Source organism: Mobula birostris, chromosome 1, assembly GCF_030028105.1.
Source record: "Mobula birostris isolate sMobBir1 chromosome 1, sMobBir1.hap1, whole genome shotgun sequence".
Taxonomy (NCBI): Eukaryota; Metazoa; Chordata; class Chondrichthyes; order Myliobatiformes; family Myliobatidae; genus Mobula; species Mobula birostris.
This window is the reverse complement of record NC_092370.1, coordinates 67524826-67543624: the sequence shown is the minus strand read 5'-3', so window position 1 is coordinate 67543624 and position 18799 is coordinate 67524826. Positions and strand designations below refer to the sequence as shown.

Genomic DNA, 18799 nt, shown 5'->3' with positions numbered 1-18799 from the left:
TGATGTTTTGGTGGAATTTGGGTAAAATGTCCTGCAGGTTAACATGATTGAAATCTCCTGCAATTAGCAAGAAACCATCTGGATGCTTGTTTTGTAGAGAGCTGATGGTACTGTAAAGCTCTCCCTGTGTGTCCTTAGCATTCACGCAAGGGGGTTGTACAATCCTGAGCTGGTAATGTGGCCAGTATTTAATTGTAAGCTGTTCAATTGCCACAGAAGAATGACTGCTAACTAAAGATGAGTTTGTGCATGAACCTTTGTTTACGTACAAACAGGATCCACCTCCTTTGGATTTCCCCATCAGGGTGTTTCTGTCTGTGTGGAACAGAGTCATTTTGTCATGTTGAAACACCAAGTCAGCCATATTGTGGTTTAGCCACTTTTCAGTGAAAAACAGAATGCAGCAGTTTCTCATCTCTTTTTGTGCATTCATTCTCAGGCGCAGTGAGTCCATTTTATTTTCTAGCAAACGAACATAGGCCAGAAACAGTGATGGTACTATTGGCCTGGTCAGGTTAGCTCTCAGCATAGCTAGTGCTCCAGCTCTGTTGCCAAATTTCTGCTTCCTCTCGCACCACTGCCCACCTCTGCTACTCCCTCAGCTGAGCCACCTAGGCCAAGTCACTGTCACCAAGTCTGGTGTCTGTAGAATGCCTAATCCATTGAGCACCACTATTAACTCTGCTGCTGGTAGATTTAAAGTAATTTTGTCTAAGAATTCCATAATGTTATATTTGTAGTGCTTTGGTTGACTGAAACTTTGAAACACTATCTAAGAATTTAAAACAAGCGGCATTATTGGGAACTGGAGAAGTCGCTGCGTCTCTGCGTGGCACCACTTTATTCATTGTAATCCATTGTAGCAAACCACCTGATTATGCTAGTTATTTCCTGTGCTTTGTTTTTGTATTGCAGATCAATTTCTTTCATCTCTATCATGAGTGAGAACTGATGACAGAGGCCAAAGAATGTAAGGTTGAGCTTATCCCATGCACAAGTACACTTATGCTCAGATACAATGAAATACTTGCAGCAGCATCACAGCACATAGCGTCTTATAAGCAGCATTCAAAAGAGGAAAATAAATAAAACATAAATATACACAAGTTTTACAAAAAAGCACGAATAAGCTCTATTTTAGTGGAAGGTGATCAAAGTGGTCTTGTGTTGCTAAACTACAGTGAATAGACATTTTCTGATTGATTCAAGAACTTAATGGTTAAAGGGAAGTAGCTGTTCTTGAACCTGGTGGTATAGGACCTCAGGCTCTGTACTTCCTGCCTCAAGGAAGCTGCAAATATTTGATGACAGATGTTGTCTTCTTGTATCAACATGTCATGTAGATACTACCAATATGCTCAGGATATATTGGATGTAGATTGATTGTGACTGATTGCATGTACAGTGATGACTGTCAATACACTGGTATGCATTATAATGGTGAGACAACTAACTACTATTCTGTAATTTATTTACCTGGATCCCCAACTAGAGGAATAACAAAACCGTGACATGATGATAACGCAGAGAATTTAGGTTAAGAAAAATTTAGAACAATCTATAATGAACATTTGTTTTAAACACTTGCTTCAGGTCATTACATTTGATTTTTCTAATGAAATTAATAATTTATTTTACTGAATGAAAATGTAGAGGTGGTGAATGAAGCACAAGCTGTGATTGACCAAGTTCACTTTTGTGCAGTCTTCTAGCTGCTGGTGGAGGCAATCGACGCACTGCCAACGTGGTTGCCAGTGGATTCACAAACTTATTCATTTTAGACAAAATAACACTGCATGAAATTCTCGTGTATTATCCAGATTCTCAGAAGATTCTTAAAAAAAAGGCCAAGTAAGTAAAAACAACTTTTAATTATGTGTTTAAAATATGACATCATGAGAACAAATCGCCCACGTTTAAATTTAAGCATCATGTTATCAGTTTAATTCTGAAGTCCCTTCACGGTACTTGATAATGCAATTCATCTTTCCACTTCCCAATTTCAATGCCAAGTTTAGAAAGAAGCCAAAAAACACAATTTCCTTCAAACCTACAAAACCCATCACCCAATAGATTTGGTTTGTGGCCGTGCTGTAAGTAATTACACAAGTTGAACATAACCTCGTGCCTTATTGATTTACTGCTGTCATCTTGTTGCATTTTAACCTTTACTGTTCAATATTGTTAATGTTGTTCATTTTGCTATGTCAAAGGTTTAAATTAATAGCTATTTAGCAATCTTTAAAACTGGGAAAAATTGATAAGCATGGAAGCTTTAGATTTTAGGTTTCATAGATAAAGTTATAGAATACAAAAAGGAAGAAGTAACATTTTCCTACTGTCAGTTATTATTTGGGCCACCTTTTGAACAAAGGTTAAAAGTATTAAAGATTAAATGTAAAAATATTTTAATTTAGGTAGGAACTTATCAAAATGCATTTTAAATTATGTAAAATCTATACTGATATATTCCTAACTAAATGCAGGACAAACTTGAAAATAATTGCGACTGTGGTGTATACAATGGACAAAATTGTAGAAAAATAACTCTTAATTGTGTTATTTAAGTTCAGGAGAGAAGGGGGTTAAGTATCACAAGAAAGCCAGAATGGAGGTTAGAGACCTTGGATGTAATCAAGAGGAAAACCAGAGCACCTAGGAGCAAGAAAGTTGGTAGCTTTCCAAAACACGGGGTCAATGTCTTAGACAATCTGGTCCATTGTGGTAGAGTTGTATAATATTACAATGTACACATTTTACACATTAAAATTATTTAAGTTACCCAAAATGTGTTTACAGCTTTATCAAATTAGATCAGCTAATAATGGAGCCTTTAAAATAATTAGTTATTAGTCTTGCCTTTTATTGTTTCAATTATGGATCAAGGCTTTCAGCCAAATTTTCTTACATGAAAATTATTTTGTTTTGTAACTTAGAAAATCATATTTGCAAATTATCTTAGCCACCTTCAAGTGCACCAATGCTCTTTAGGGTACTGTATTCAAAAAGAGGGACAGGAACTCCAGCAAATTCTCTGGGCTTACAAGTATGAGTGGGGCAAGCAAGAAGAGAGGAATATTTTGGCCAATTAGTGTCTTTAAGTAATTTTGTCGTTCAATGAATCATGACTCTCTATTGGCTAACTCCCACTTCCTAAATATATTAATTAACAAAATTATAATTAAACAATTAATAGATCATCACTTGAAGAATAAATCATATGGATATCAACCTTTACACTATAGAAGTGTTTTCTAATGCACTCCCGAAAAGCTTGGCTCTAATTTTTAGGCTGAGTCTTCTATCTTTGTACTTTCCAATCAGTTAAAATCTAAATACAGTACTATTTTCTGAAGATAATTTTTATATGTGGAGTCATACAGCATAGAAACAGTCTCACAATTTCCATGTTAACTCAATCATGTACCTTTCAGTGCTAATCCCATTTTCCATGACTTAACCCGTGGCATTCTGTACCATGGCACATCCGGTGTTTATCCAACTATGTCTTGAAAACTTTGAGAGCAGCTACCTCCACCACCCCAGATTTCAGATTTCATTCACTTCTAAGTGAAGATAACTGAACTCCCTCTAACTCTCCTATCATTTACCTTAACTTATGTTACCTAGTCATGGACTCACTGCTAAAGGGAATTGTTTCTTACTGTCTGCCCTATCTACGTTCCATATTTTATAAGCAACACACAAAATTCTGGAGGAACTCTGCAGGCCAGGCAACATCTGTGGAAAAGAGTACAGTTGACATTTCGGGCTGACACCCTTCATCAGGACTGAAGAAAAAAAGATGAGGAGTCAGCATTAGAAGGTGGGAGAGGGGAGGAAGAAACACAAGGTGATAGGTGAAACTGGGAAGGGGGGAGGGATGAAGTAAAAATCTAGTAAGTTTATTAGTGAAAGAGATAAAGGGCTGGAAAAGGGGGAACTGATAGGAGAGGGCAGAAGGGCATAGAAGAAAGAAAAGAAGAGTACCAGAGGGGGATGATGGACAAGCAAGGAGATAAGGTGAGAGAGGGAAAAGGGAATGGGGAATGGTGATGAACCCTGAGGAACCCTGTCTTATGCTTTATCTTTCTTTCCTCATAGATAATAAGTGCCCACCCAGGAAACCTCCTGGTATATCTCTTCAGCACTTCCCCAGTATAATCACATCCTTCTCCAGAGCATGATGATCAAAACCTCTGCAGAACGTACCAGATGTGACTCAACTAATTACTTATATAGCTCTATGACCTATCATAATCTCCTTTCTCTTATATGCTGTGCCCTGGCTAATAAAGCTAAATTTCCCAGATTCAATTTTAACTATCTTATCTCTTTGTGCTGCTGCTTTCAGAGATCTCTGGACAGGTACACCAACTCTTCACTTCCCAGAGTCTTATAATTCACTATATATATCCAAGTTTCAGTGGTATTCCCAAAAATTATCACCTCACATTTTTCAGAATTAAATTCCATCTGCTACTGTTACCCATATACTAATTTATTGGTATCGAACTGTAGCAAATGAGTTGCCCCCTCACAAGAGCATCATTTCTGATATGATCTGCAAACTTAATAATCATACCTTCTGTGTCCATGCTCATCATCCTGGATCTCAAGGGATTTTTAGTTTTTGGATCGGTTTCCTATGCGGAATTTTACTGGATCCATGTAGACTACATCAACTGCATTATCTTCATCAATATACTTACTTATGTTTTTGAAAGCTTCAGCCAAATTAGTCAAATAAGAGCTCCTCATAGCAAAGCCATGCTGACAATTTGTGATTAATCCTGGCTATTTCAAATGAAAATGAATCTTGCCCCCCAGGTGTCAGGGTCACCAGCCTGTAATTACTTGGCTTATCACTGATGCAGTTTTGGATGGAGATGCCATGTCAGCTGCCTGCTATTATTTAGCCCTCCCTAAGTTCATAATTTTCTCTATCATGAATTGCAATCAGAAGTATTTATTTAAGACTTCATTTATAATCTCTGATTCCACGCACAGATTGTAATCGTTAATAGGCCTAAAATTTACCTGAATATCCTCATGCCTCTTACATACCAATAAAGCTCTGAGATTCTCCTTATTCTTAGCCACAGTTTTCGTCCTCCTGTTTACTGTTTAACACCTGTAAATATTTTGAAATTTTCAACAATTTTTCCACCAGACATCCAACCAGATTTAGTGGCTAGCTGTGTGTCAGATTGGAAACAGGCTGGAGAGCAGGTATCAGATAATCCTGTAATGTAAAAAAGAGTGGGAGAGATAGGGTTAGAAAATGCAGTAGATATCAAAGGAGACTGGATGAGGATTGACCAATTGCTGGGCAAATAAGTAGCATAATATGAGCTATATGGTGTACAATTCCACCATTAAAATTTCTGAAGCATTTTGGGTTTGGTGAGGAAGAATACAATTGCTCCTCCTACCCTACATGGATCCAATCCTTCTCACCTTTTCCCTACCAGATGCGTTGAGAATAGAAACTCCCTGGACAATTCTTCTTGTCTTAAAAATAAATAAATGCTTAAGGCAGTTAAGCATTATCAGACACACCAGGTATGCAAGCTGTCACTAAGATCGGCAGGAACATTGACATGCTGATTCAAAAAAGATTCAGGAGCTATTAAATAAAAAAAATTGTAACGATTAAAATTGGAACTATAGGAAATGCTTACAGACATTTAAAAACACGAAAATATGTTCAAATTAGCTGGTTGAGGTTAATTTCTTCCCTTTCATTTCAGTGCAAGGCCTGTACTTCTACCAAGTACGTTTGGAGTAGACTTAATGGATGGGTTTTCCAAAATTTGAGAAGGCTGTACTGCTTCTTTAGACTCCACAAGTTACCTGGAACAGAAGGCCAAATTTCAGTCTGTGGTCCAAAATCCTGAACCTCTGCAGTGTTAATTCATTTAAAGTTAATAGGTTGAAATCAGAACAGAACCAGCTGGCTTTTGTACAGATATTCTGCCTCAATATTTTAACCTCACGTGGCCTATCAGCGGCATCAACAGAGTTCTACAAGAGGGATTTCTCGCAGGTCAGCAGTGGTTATTTAAAAAGGGAGCTTCGAGAGCACTTGTCCATTGTATGTGGCCTATCACCGGCACTGTCAGAGCTCTACCAAAAGTTCAAAGCTTCAAAGGTACAAATTAATGTCGGAGAAATGTATATAATATACATCCGGAAATGCTTTTTCTTTGCAACCATCAATGAAAAGAGTGGAGTGCCCTAAGGAATGAATGACAGTTAAATCTTAGAACCCCAAAGCAAAGCAACAGCAAAGACACAGACTTGCAGTTACCCCAAAGACTTCGCGTTTCACCAGGTATTCGACATACCACAGGTTCTCTCTCTCCCTAATAATGGAGAAAGAGGTGTCTCCATTTTTGCAGCGAGTGGGGAGACATAACAAACAATTTGCTGGTTTACGAAGTTAAAAATCCATTGCAGCACTTTTTTTGAGCTCTGTACCCAGAAGTCTGGGCACACAACTGCAGATATTCCAATTCTCCCGACAACACACAGGTCTCCTGTCATGACACTAAACCTCGATCCGCCTATCTCCAGAGACCCAAGATCCTAGGCTTCCAAATCTGAGCCGGACTCTTAGGCTGAGCATTTGGCATGCCAAACAACAATGGTCGGTTGTGAAATCCCAAGAGCAGGTCCCATTCCTGCAAAGAACCACAGTCAACGTGTAACTCCAGGTCAGGGTCTTCAAAAGAACCCTGAAAGGGAAAAATAGAGATATTAAATATGGAAATAGAGCTGTTTCTGAAGATGCAAGCAAAGGAGTTGCTGTTAGGTGCCATTAACCCTTCTAAGCTCCGCCTCCTCCCCATTTTACCAAGAGGGATTTCTTGTAGGTCAGCGGCGGTTATTGAAAAAGGGAGCCTCTAGGGCGTTTATCCATTGTACGTGGCCTATCAGCGGCACCAGCAAAGTTTTACCAAGAGGGATTTCTCGCAGGTCAGCGGCGATCATTTAAAAAGGGAGCTTCAAGAGCAATTGTCCATTGTACATGGCCTATCAGCTGCATCAACAGAACTCTACGAACTAAATAAAAGTACAGAAGGGATAAATGGAGTGGCCATTGTTGGGGCAGCCATTGTTGGAGTAGGCCAGTGGCCAGAGTAGAAGTGACAGCCTTTGGTTCTAACCAGGCTTCAGCTCAGAAGAGGCATCGGCTCTGCGTAAAGCTTCTGTTAAGGTTTCCTTTTTGTTTTTTTTTCCTCTCTTTCTTTACCATATAAATGGATGTGGTGTGTACTTTGTGCCGGATGTTGGAGTCTTGGGAGACTTAGAGTCTCCCAGGGAACTACATCTGCATGAAGTGCATCCGGCTGCAGCTCCTTAAAGACTATGCTGGGGATCTGGAGCAGCAACTGAATGACCTTCAGCTTGTACGGGAGAGCAAGGATATAATTGATCAAAGTTACAGAGAAGTAGTCACCCCAAAGTTACAGGAGGTGAGTAGCTGGGTGACTATCAGGGGAAATGGAAATAGGCAGTTAGAGCAGAGCATCCCTGTGGCCATTCCCCTCAAAAACAAGTATCCGCTTTGGATACTTTTCTGAGGGATGACCTCCTGGGAGAATGCCACAGTGACCAGGTTACAGGCACTGACCATGGGTCCGTGGTGCAGAAAGGAAAGAGAGAGAAGAAGGGAGCGGTAGTGATAGGGCTTGATAGTGAGGGGAACAGACAGGAGGTTCTGTGAACATGAATAAGACACCGGATGATATGTTGCCTCCCAGGTGCCAAGGTCAGGGATGTCTCAGGTTGTGTCCACAACATTTTGGAGAGGGAGGGGGAGCAGCCAGATGACTTGGTACATATTGGTACCAATGACATAGGAAGGAAAAGCAATGAGGTCTTGAAAAGAGAATTTAGAGAGCATAATTTTCCCACAAAGCTGTGCTGAACATGTCCTTACCGGCAAAATTACCTAGGGTTACCCATAGCCCTCTATTTTTCTAAGCTCCATGCACCTATCCAGGAGTCTCTTAAAAGACCCTATCATATTCGCCTCCACCACCGTCGGTGGCAGCCCATTCCATGCAGTCACCACTCTCTGAGTGAAAACTTACCCCAACATCTCATCTGTACCTACGTCTAAGCACCTTAAAACGGTGCCCTCTCATGTTAGCCATTTCAACCCTGGGAAAAAGCCTATGACTATCCACACGATCAATGTCTCTCATCATCTTATACACCTCTGTCAGGTCACCTCTCATCCTCTGTCGCTCCAAGGAGAAAAGGCCAAGTTCACTCAACCTATTCTCATAAGGCATGCTCCCCAGTCCAGGCAACATCCTTGTAAATCTCCTCTGCACCCTTTCTATAGTTTCCACATCCTTCCTGTAGTGAAGTGACCAGTACTCCAAGTGGGGTCTGACCAGGGTCCTATATAGCTGTAACATTACCTCTCAGCTCTTGAACTCAATCCCATGGTTGATGAAGGCCAGTACACCGTACGCCTTCTTAACCACACAGTCAACCTGCGCAGCACCTTTGAGTGTCCTATGGACTCGGACCCCAAGATCCCTCTGAGCTTCCAGACTGCAAAGAGTCTTCCCATTAATACTATATTCTTCCATCATATTTGACCTACCAAAATGAACCACCTCACACTTATCTGTGCCACTTCTCAGCCCAGTTTTGCATCCCATTGATGTCCCGTTATAACCTCTGACAGCCCTCCACACTATCCACAACACCCCCATCCTTTGTGTCATCAGCAAATTTACTAACCCATCACTCCACTTCCTCATCTAGGTCATTTATAAAAAATCTCAAAGAGTAGGGGTCCCAGGACAGATCCCTGAGGCACACCACTGGTCACCAACCTCAAAGCAGAACCTGTCTATAGCCACTCTTTGCCTTCTGTGTTCAAGCCAGATCTGGATCCACAAAGCAAGATCACCTTGGATCCCATTGCTCCTTACTTTTCTCAATAAGCCTTGTATGGGGTACCTTATCAAATGCCTTGCTGAAATCCATATACTGCTCTTCCTTCACCAGTGTGTTTAGTCACATCCTCAAAAAATTCAATCAGGCTCATAAGACATGACTTGCCTGTGACAAAGCTATGCTGACTATTCCTAATCATATTATGTCTCTCCAGATGTTCATAAATCCTGCCTCTCAGGATCTTCTTCATCAACTCACCAACCACTGAAGTAAGACTCACTAGCCCGTAATTTCCTGGGCTTTCTCTACTCCCTTTCTTGAATAAGGAAGCAACATGTGCAACCCTCCAATCCTCCGGAACGTCTTCCGTCCCCATTGATGATGCAAAAATCATCACCAGAGGCTCAGCAATCTCCTCCCTTGCCTCCCACAGTAGCCTGGGGTAATCTCGTCCAGTCCCAGTGACCTAACCAACTTGATACTTTCCAAAAGCTCCAGCACATCCTCTTTCTTAATGTCTATATTCTCAAGCTATTCAGTCCACTGTAAGTCATCCCTATAATCGTCAAGGTCCTTTTCCATAGTGAATACTGAAGCAACATACTCATTAAGTACCTTCACTACCTCCTCCAGTTCCAAACACACTTTTCCACCATCACACTTGGTTGGTCCTATCCTCTCATGTCTTATCTTCTTGCTCTTCACATACTTGTAGAATGTCTTGGGGTTTCCCTTAATCCTACTTGACAAGGCCTTCTCAAGGCCCCTTATGTCTCTCCTAATTTCATTCTTAAACTCCTTCCTGCTAGCCTTGTAATCTTCAAGATCTCTATCATTAATTTGAGGAAATTACCAGTAGGCTAGACAAGGGAGATGCAGTGGATGTTGTATATTTGGATTTTCAGAAGGCCTTTGACAAGGTGCCACACATGAGGCTACTTAACAAGAGCCCATGGAATTATGGGAAAGTTACATACGTGGATAGAGCGTTGGCTGATTGGCAGGAAACCGAGATTGGGAATAAAGGGATCCTATTCTGGCTGGCTGCCGGTTACCAGTGGTGTTCCACAGGGGTCCGTGTTGGGGCCGCTTCTTTATACATTGTGCATCAACAATTTGGATTATGGAATAGATGGCTTTGTGGCTAAGTTTGCTAACAATACGAAGATAGGTGGAAAGGCCAGTAGTGCTGAGGAAACGGAGAGTCTGCAGAGAGACTTGGATAGATTGGAAGAATGGGCAAAGAAGTGGCAAATGAAATACAATGTTGGAAAGTGTATGGTTATGCACTTTGGCAGAAGAAATAAACGGACAGACTATTATTTAAATGGGGAAAGAATTCAAAGTTCTGAGATGCAACGGGACTTGGGAGTCCTCATACAGGATACCCTTAAGGTTAACCTCCAGGTTGAGTCGGTAGTGAAGAAGGCGAATGCAATGTTGGCATTCATTTCTAGAGGAATAGAGTATAGAAGCAGGGATGTGATGTTGAGGCTCTATAAGGCGCTGGTGAGACCTCACGGAGCACTGTGGGCAGTTTTGGTCTCCTTATTTAAGAAAGGATGTGCTGACGTTGGAGAGGGTACAGAGAAGATTCACTAGAATGATTCTGGGAATGAGAGGGTTAACATATGAGGAACGTTTGTCCGCTCTTGGACTGTATTCCTTGGAGTTTAGAAGAATAGGGGGAGACCTCATAGAAACATTTTGAATGTTGAAAGGCATGGACACAGTGGATGTGGCAAAGTTGTTTCCCATGATGGGGGGGTCTATTATGAGAGGGCATGACTTAAGGATTGAAGGGCGCCCATTCAGAACAGAAATGCAAAGAAATTTTTTTAGTCAGAGGGTGGTGAATCCAATTAAACGTTTTCCTAACTTGTTTGTTCCTATGCCTCTCCAGTGTTATGGTAAAGGAGATAGAATTGTGATCACTATCTCCAAAATACTCTCCCACTGAGAGACTTGAAACCTGACCAGGTTCATTTTTCAATACCAGATCAAGTACAGCCTCTCCTCTTGTAGGCTTATCTAAATATTGTGTCAGGAAATCTTCCTGAACACACCTGACAAACTCTACCCTATCTAAACCCCTTGCTCTAGGGAGATGCCAATCATTATTGGGGAAATTAAAATCCCCTATCACGACAACCCTGTTATTACTGCACCGTTCCAGAATCTGTCTCCCTCTCTGCTCCTCGATGTCCCTGCTACTATTGGGTGGTCTATAAAAATCACCCAGTAAAGTTATTGACCACCTTCCTGTTTCTAGCTTCCACCCACAGAGACTCAGTAGACAATCCTTTCATGACTTCCACCTTTTCTGCAGCCGTGACAATATCTGTGGTCACGTCCTCTCCTCTTTTGCCTCCCTCCCTATCCTTTCTGAAACTTCTGAAGCCTACACTCTAAGTAGCCATTCCTGCCCCTGAGCCATCCAAGTCTCTGTAATGGCCACAACATCATCGCTCAAAGTACTGGTCCACGCTCTAAGCTCATCCACTTTGTTCATGTTATATATTCATTAATATATAACACAAAGAACAGAAGATCCAGAACTGATCCCTGCACAACACCACTGTTCATGGGCCTCCAATCTGACATACAAGCTTACACTACAAGATTCTGATTCCTTCCACCAAATCAATCTGGTATCCTATTGGATAGCTCATGCGATCTCACCTTTCAGAGCAGCTTACCATGTGGGACCTTGGTATAATCCTTGCTAAAGTCCACGTGGACAAGCTCTACTACTCTGCCCTCATCAATCCTCTTGGTCACCTCTTTAAAAAAAAACTCAGTTAAGCTTGTAAAGCATGATTTCCCACACATAATGCCAAGCTAACTATCCCTAATCAGTTTTTGCTTTTCCAAATGCCGATAGATCCTGTCTCTCAGAATCCTGCCACATAATTAGTCAGTAAATCCTGACTTAAGAACTAGAATTCTCAAACAACGAAAATGGCATTAAATATATAATAACAATTAATCTCTTCTGAGGATTGCAATCTTGTATATATTTTAGTGTTGTCTGTAATAAGTTGTGGCTTAAAGTGTGTTGGATCTAATATAAGCTGTCATGTTTCACTTACGTTTGTGAATTAAATTTCTTAATGTATCAGTGAGCTAAACTGCACATCAGGCACAATTTTTAGATGTATTGTAATCAGAGTAACATAATTCCACAGAGCAACTAACTCCTCCGTCAATGATTATTTATGTTCATATGATGTATTTGTGTAGCTCTGAGGAAAGTGTTATGACATTAACAGCAGCTTGTATTTTTGTTCCACATTTAACATTGCATGAACTTCCCAGATTCTTCACAAAAATATTCCCAAACAAACTTGAGCCACAATAATACTTTGGGAGTTAAGAGCAAACAGACCAAAGATAGTGTGATTAGACATCGGCATGATTGAGAGACCAGAAGGAGAAAATTGCAGATATCTTGAAGAGCTAAAGTCTGGAGAAGATTACAAATGATCATGTATACATTTGAAAACAAAGATGCAAGTTTATTAATTTAAAGTTGTTAAATGAGGAGCCATTATATATCAGTAGTAAAGAGTACAAGGGATCTAGGACATATTAGTTCACAGGCAGCAGAATATTGAATAACTCAGTTTTAGATTGGTTGAAGTGCCTGGGACTGTCTAATTTACAAGAGCATATAAAGATGAATATTTCAGTTTTGTCATACTGAAGCAAATGTGTATTTGGGCATATTATTAAGGTTAAATCTAGACCTCGTTATTAAGTTCAATAAGTAGAAACAAATTGCAATTGTATCCTCAACTTCCTAACCGGAAGACCACAATCTGTGTGGATTGGTGATGACATCTCCTCTTCGCTGACAATCAATACTGGTGCACCTCAGGGGTGTGTGCTTAGCCTACTGCTCTACTCTCTCTATACCCATAACTGTGTGGCTAGGCATAGCTGAAATACCAACTATAAATTCATTGATGATCCAACCATTGTTGGTAGAATCTCAGGTGGTGATGAGAGGGTGTACAGGAGCAAGATATGCAAATTAGTGGAGTGGTGTCACAGCAACAACCTGGCACTCAACGTCAGTAAGACGAAAGACCTGATTGTGGATTTCAGGAAGGGTAAGACGAAGGAGCACATACCAATCCTCATAGAGGGATCAGAAGTGGAGAGAGTGAGCAGTTTCAAGTTCCTGGCTGTCAAGATCTCTGAGAACCTAACCTAGTCCCAACATATGGATGCAGTTATAAAGAAGGCATGACAGCGACTATACTTCATTACAAGTTTGAAGAGATTTGGTATGTCAACAAATACACTCAAAAACTCTGTAGATGTACCGTGGAGAGCATTCCAACCTCACTGTCTTCTATATTATGTATTGTATTGAACAGCTGCCGCTAGGTTAACAAATTTCATGACACATGCTAGTGATAATAAACCTGATTCTGATTCTGATTCAAATGTTGAACTAAAACAAAACATTCTTGAAGAAAGAAAACAAAGGACCTGAAGTCAGTAATATCCTTGAATGATAGAAATGATATTTCTATCTGCATTTGAAGCTAAATAGGACTGATCAGTATTACAGAGAGTGCAAACCATTGCATATCAGGTTGATCAAAAAATACTGGGCTCAGCTATTAGTTAAACACTCTTCAACTCCTGAGAGGGTGAAAATTATTAAATAGAATTGCATTTAAAATTAACTATTTATTCCTCAATGACCATGTTTATTTATCGGAAACTCTTAAAAGATAACATTCTTCCAATCTACATGTGCAAATAGAGTCTCATCTTTGCTAATTTACAATGTTATATATTTCTTAATTTCTTTTCAGAAAATTGTTTGCAAAAGATAAAGCCAAGAAAGCTGAAGTCCAACAACCTCCTAATAAAGACCTGTTGTTCCTAATTCCACAAAGACCAGATACTCCAAAATTTTACCGTATCATGCTAGCTACAATGAAAACGAAAGGATTAGACCTTCTAAGTAAATTTAGGGAAACTGAAACCCAGGTAATAAACCTACATTTATAATTTTTTTTTGTTTTGAAGTATGGCAGCTGGAAAGTCAAAGTACAAAAACATTGAAAAATTATGAATAGTCTTGATTCTGAATGTTAACCCAAAACCTTGACTATCCCTTTCCCTCTACAGATGCTGCTTGAATGCAACATAGCAACAGTGGCCAAATATAAGCATGTAAAAGATATTTTAAAAATTTTACCAGCACTGAGGAAAAATTAATAAGTTAAGAGCAAGTAAAATGGTAAAAATATATAACTGTGGAGATTACCACAATAACAAAGAAAATGTATCAAGATGAGTAATGATGATGGTGAAATCTCAATGCCATTGTGCTTGTTGTTAAAGGCACATAACCAAACGATGCTGGATGCAACACCTGTTGGAACCAAAAATATAAAGCAATTTGCTCCCGCTGATAACGAGAGATTGGAAGGCAATGAATGTTGAAAAACTGAAGAAAAGGCCAGAACATGTGGTATGTATATCTTGCTGCTGAGTAGTCAGGATGGATGTGTAACATAAACCTGTAATTATATCATTCATTTACATCATCAACCAAAGCAAACATACAGATGTATAATCTCTATTTAATAATATCTAGTATCCAAGTAGTAACTGTACTCTCTACTCAAAATGTGACACTTTTCCTGTCTATAGAACAAGGAGACTCCAGTCATCCTCAAGCCAAACCTGAAGAACATCATTCACCAAAGCACCAATCAACATCCCATTCACATGAGGTTGTCAGAAGCATGGATATGCAGAGTGCTGAAGATTTTAATACCAACAAGGATAACTAAGAATAGGGAAGTCACTGAGTACTGTTGAGTTGATGAGAAAGTGTCTGATAAGGAGTCAATGGTAAAAAACAAGCCATAATCCTTCATGTTCATTTGGGCCATTTATGACACCTCTCTCCTCTTTCTGGATCGTTCTGTCTCTATCTCAGTAGACAACTGTACACTAACATTTACGGCTCCATCTGCCTATCATCCCCTCCTCGCCGGAATCCAATTATTGCTTGCCAGCTTCTGCCGCACCACTCCCATGTACCTCTTTATACTGGCTTTATACTCCTTTGTACTCTCAATTCTGATGCAGGCCCTCAAACTGTCAGCCATTTTTTACTTCCGCAGACATTCCTGACCTGCTGAGTTCTTCAGGCAGCTTGTTTGTTTTTGTTCCAGATCCCAGGACCTGAAGGGGCTTGTGTCTCCTTAACCCATTCCCTGTTTAATTATGATAAAGATCTTACTTGATCTATTTTTGAACTGATTTAGTATAATAACAGGCCTGCAATAAAGAGCCAGTTGCATCCTTTGACAAAATGGACGAATTAATATATTGACAGAGTAAAATATCCATATTTTTTAGTGGTTGCTGCAAGACCATTTGTCATTAATCACATTACAGTATTTTGGCTCTGAGAAAGGAGAGCAAAATTACCCCGGACATAACCATTAAATCCAGCTATCACTGACCTAGTCACTCACATCTCACCTGGATCCACTACTGTTCTTGTTCCATCTCTTCTCTTCACCCCATTTACCAGCTATCTGCCCTCTATCAGTCCAGCACAGATGAAGGGTCTCAACCTGAAATATCAGTGATTCATTTCTCTCCTTGGATGCTGTCTGACCCAGTGCCTTTGTGTTTTTCTCCAGATTTCCACTGTATGCAGTCTTCTTGTCTGCACGTAACTGTAGGTGTCCATCTCAATATCAGAGAGGTTAAACCTATAAGAATAAGAGTAGCAGGGGTTTACCATGCAGTGCACCACCCTATCTTCACTGCCCAAGTCTGCTCTATCATTGTTGATCCTCTGTCACTTTCCTATTCAACCTTCTTTCTTTTTCAGTGTCTAAAAGCCCATTGGCTTCCATGACTGTATATTCAGAGTCCTCTGACCTAGATGTTGAGGTAGAAACTTATCTGATAACATAAGGGAAATGTCTACAATGCAGGGCAGCACAGTGGAACAACTAGTAGGTCTGCTACGTGACAGTGCAAGAGACTCAGGTTCAACCCTGACCTTAGCTGGTGTCTCCTTGGAATCTGTATGTTCCCCTGTGTCTATACGGGTTTTCTCCAAGTTCTGTAGATACCTCCAACACCCCAAAGGTGCGAGAGATGGTGGATTAATTGGCCGATGTAAATTGCCTCTAGTGTGCAGGTAATTGATATAATCTGGGGATAGCTAATGAGAATGTGGGGAGAATGGAAAAAAATTGATTAATGTTGGATTACTGTAAATGGGATTAGGTGATTGATAGTCAGTATGAACTCATGGGGTCAAAGGAGCAATTTCCAATCTTTGACTCTGTATGGCTCTATGAATGAGGAACAGATCTCAATTCTCCAGTGATTTGGGAGATCCATTTCAGCAGCAATTATCAAATGCTGAATCCACATCACCTAGAAGAGTAAAAGCATGTGGCATGTTTTCCTTTCGATCAAACACCAGCCTGACTTGGTTGCAAAACTCTATTCCTTCGTTGTTACTGGGTTAAAACACTGGAATTCCCTGCTATATTGTCACGGGGAAAAAATGCATTCACCAAGCAGCCGACACCTCAGGTCAGGATTAAACCTACGTCTCTAGCTCTGTGAGGCAGACAGTTAGCTCACTACCTTATCAATTATCTAAAGATACTCAACTTTCACAGCAAGGCCTGATCCATGTTTTTTTTTTAATTCCTTGAAGCATTATAGACAACAATTTACTAATTTATGGTTTAAATGGTTGAAAATGTAGTAAACAACAGGATAATAACAGTTAATAAGTAGAAACTCATAACAACTTTCTCTGGCTGCAAGATCTGCATGTCTGTGGAAAATCAAACCATACAAGAAATTGGAAATTGCAAACTCTTACAAAGATGGAATATTCCAGATACCTAACAAGAAAGCTTGAGATCATCACCAATGTCATCATGCAAGATCATCAGGCAGAAAGAAAAGTGAAGGAAATTTTCAAGGAAGCTGGACTAGGCAAAAACAAAGTGTCTAATTGTACAACTAGACCAAAGTACTGAACATTTGGAGGAATAAGCATGTGCTCTCCACACTGAGTTAAACTGGTTGATCAAATGGAAAAGATAGCCATGTACCATCAGAAAGTAACTTACATAGTCATCAGATAATCAGCATATAGATGTAAAATACAAATATAAACTTCAATAGCTTTATGAATATGATTGAATTGTTGCTGAAGTTGTTAAGCAATTAATGAGTAATTTTATAATTGATCCAAGGTTGTAAAAAAATTAGTGTTTTTACTTTCAACAGAACTGTACAGCTGTTCACCTTGTCTCAATACCTAAAATATAAGGAAAAAATAAAAGCATACCTGAAACAAGTACACCAGCTTGGGACTTTCAGTTAAGCAATGAACAAGGGCAAACTGTTTCAGCAGATTGCATAGGCAACAGCCTTCTCAGGAAAATATTGACAGGATGTTGAGAGAAATAGCTCATAACTCTTTGTCATTTGAGTGACGCTGTCCCTCAATATAAAAGCGCTATTTCTTGAGGAAGGTAAATCAAAGAGCCTTTGAAATTCGTGAAATCCACAAAAATTGGATACTCTATTACTTCCATTTATTCACACTTTATCTGTCAGAGTTGACAAATTGACTTTCATGCTCCTGGTTTTCTTATAACTAAGGAATGATAGTATAGTTTTGTGCTCACAACAGGAAATGGGTTAGCAAAGGTCCGGAGTCAGAGATTCAGCTATATCCTTGTAAAAGGGTATGAGTGCAGTTAAGGGACAAGGCTATGATATAATTTTTTTGAATCCAACAAACCTTGTAAAATTGTGTAAACATTTCTGGTATGTCAGATCTCCAATAATCCCTTTATACTTTTCATATTATATGTCATGTACATGAATATGTCTGAATAAAGCTCGGTGGATGTATTGAGAATCTCTATCGGGAGCAGCAACATTGCTGCATTCCTTTTAAGAAGCCATTTCATGTGCAAAAGTGAGTCAACAGTTACATCGTTTTTAAAATTATGGAGAAGATTTCTCCTGTTAACCATTATAAAGTTAATAAATAATAGAGATTTTTAATATTGGAGAGCAACTGCGTTTTGTCTCTATTTCACTGAGAATTACTTTGGCTGTCAGGGCGCTGAAGCAGGGACCCAGTTGCAGACCAAGTACTGTGCGCACTGTGATATTTTCTGAGTAGCAAATCCAGAGGGGCAAAAAAGTCAGCATCAAAGTTCAGGCAGAGATAAAAAAATTCCAGAGAAATCCAAAAACCAGAATCGGGAAACACACAGAGTCGATATACAGACAGACAGACAGACAGACAGATAGATAGATAGATAGATAGATAGATAGATAGATAGATAGATAGATAGATAGATTTCAGATACGAATGCTGGAAAGGCTCAGGAAAACCCACTGGCACAATCTGGCAACAAACAGGTGAAAACACAGGACTGAAATACACTGAGCAATAAACAAAGGGGGAGATGATAGGTGGAGCACAATGAGACAGAAGTGGCAGCAAACCAGGTAATAATGAGAAACAGGTGAGAGGCAGAGTACCCAATTATACAGGGGCCAGAGTAGAGCAGGAGTGGGGACAGGAGCACATGGGGCATGGAAACAAACAAGAGCATATGGCAATACAAAACCACAGACTGACAGCTAGGGGGAAAACACACAAAAAGATATAGTTCAACTGGAGGTACTGACATTTGACTTTCTCAACAGCTTGTATTTCAATGAGTACATATAATGGCTCTGAAACAGCTACTGATATAAACAGCAAAAAGCTTCATTAAAGCCCCTTTATTATAGTTCAAGACAGAATCATTGTAAGTGCGCAACTCTG

At 39.8% G+C, this 18799-nt stretch overlaps 1 protein-coding gene across 1 annotated transcript in view; it reads left to right on the top strand.

Annotated features, from left to right (window-relative positions):
• Positions 1 to 17968, top strand: part of LOC140196819 (cyclic nucleotide-gated channel beta-3-like) — a 112945-nt gene extending 94977 nt beyond the window's left edge. The window contains exons 16-19 of the mRNA XM_072256649.1: positions 1705 to 1851; positions 13758 to 13935; positions 14293 to 14422; positions 14605 to 17968. Of these exons, the coding sequence (XP_072112750.1) occupies positions 1705 to 1851; positions 13758 to 13935; positions 14293 to 14394 (427 nt within the window). The 3' untranslated portion in view covers positions 14395 to 14422; positions 14605 to 17968. The remainder of the gene's footprint in view (positions 1 to 1704; positions 1852 to 13757; positions 13936 to 14292; positions 14423 to 14604) is intronic.
• The last annotated feature ends 831 nt before the right edge of the window (positions 17969 to 18799 follow it).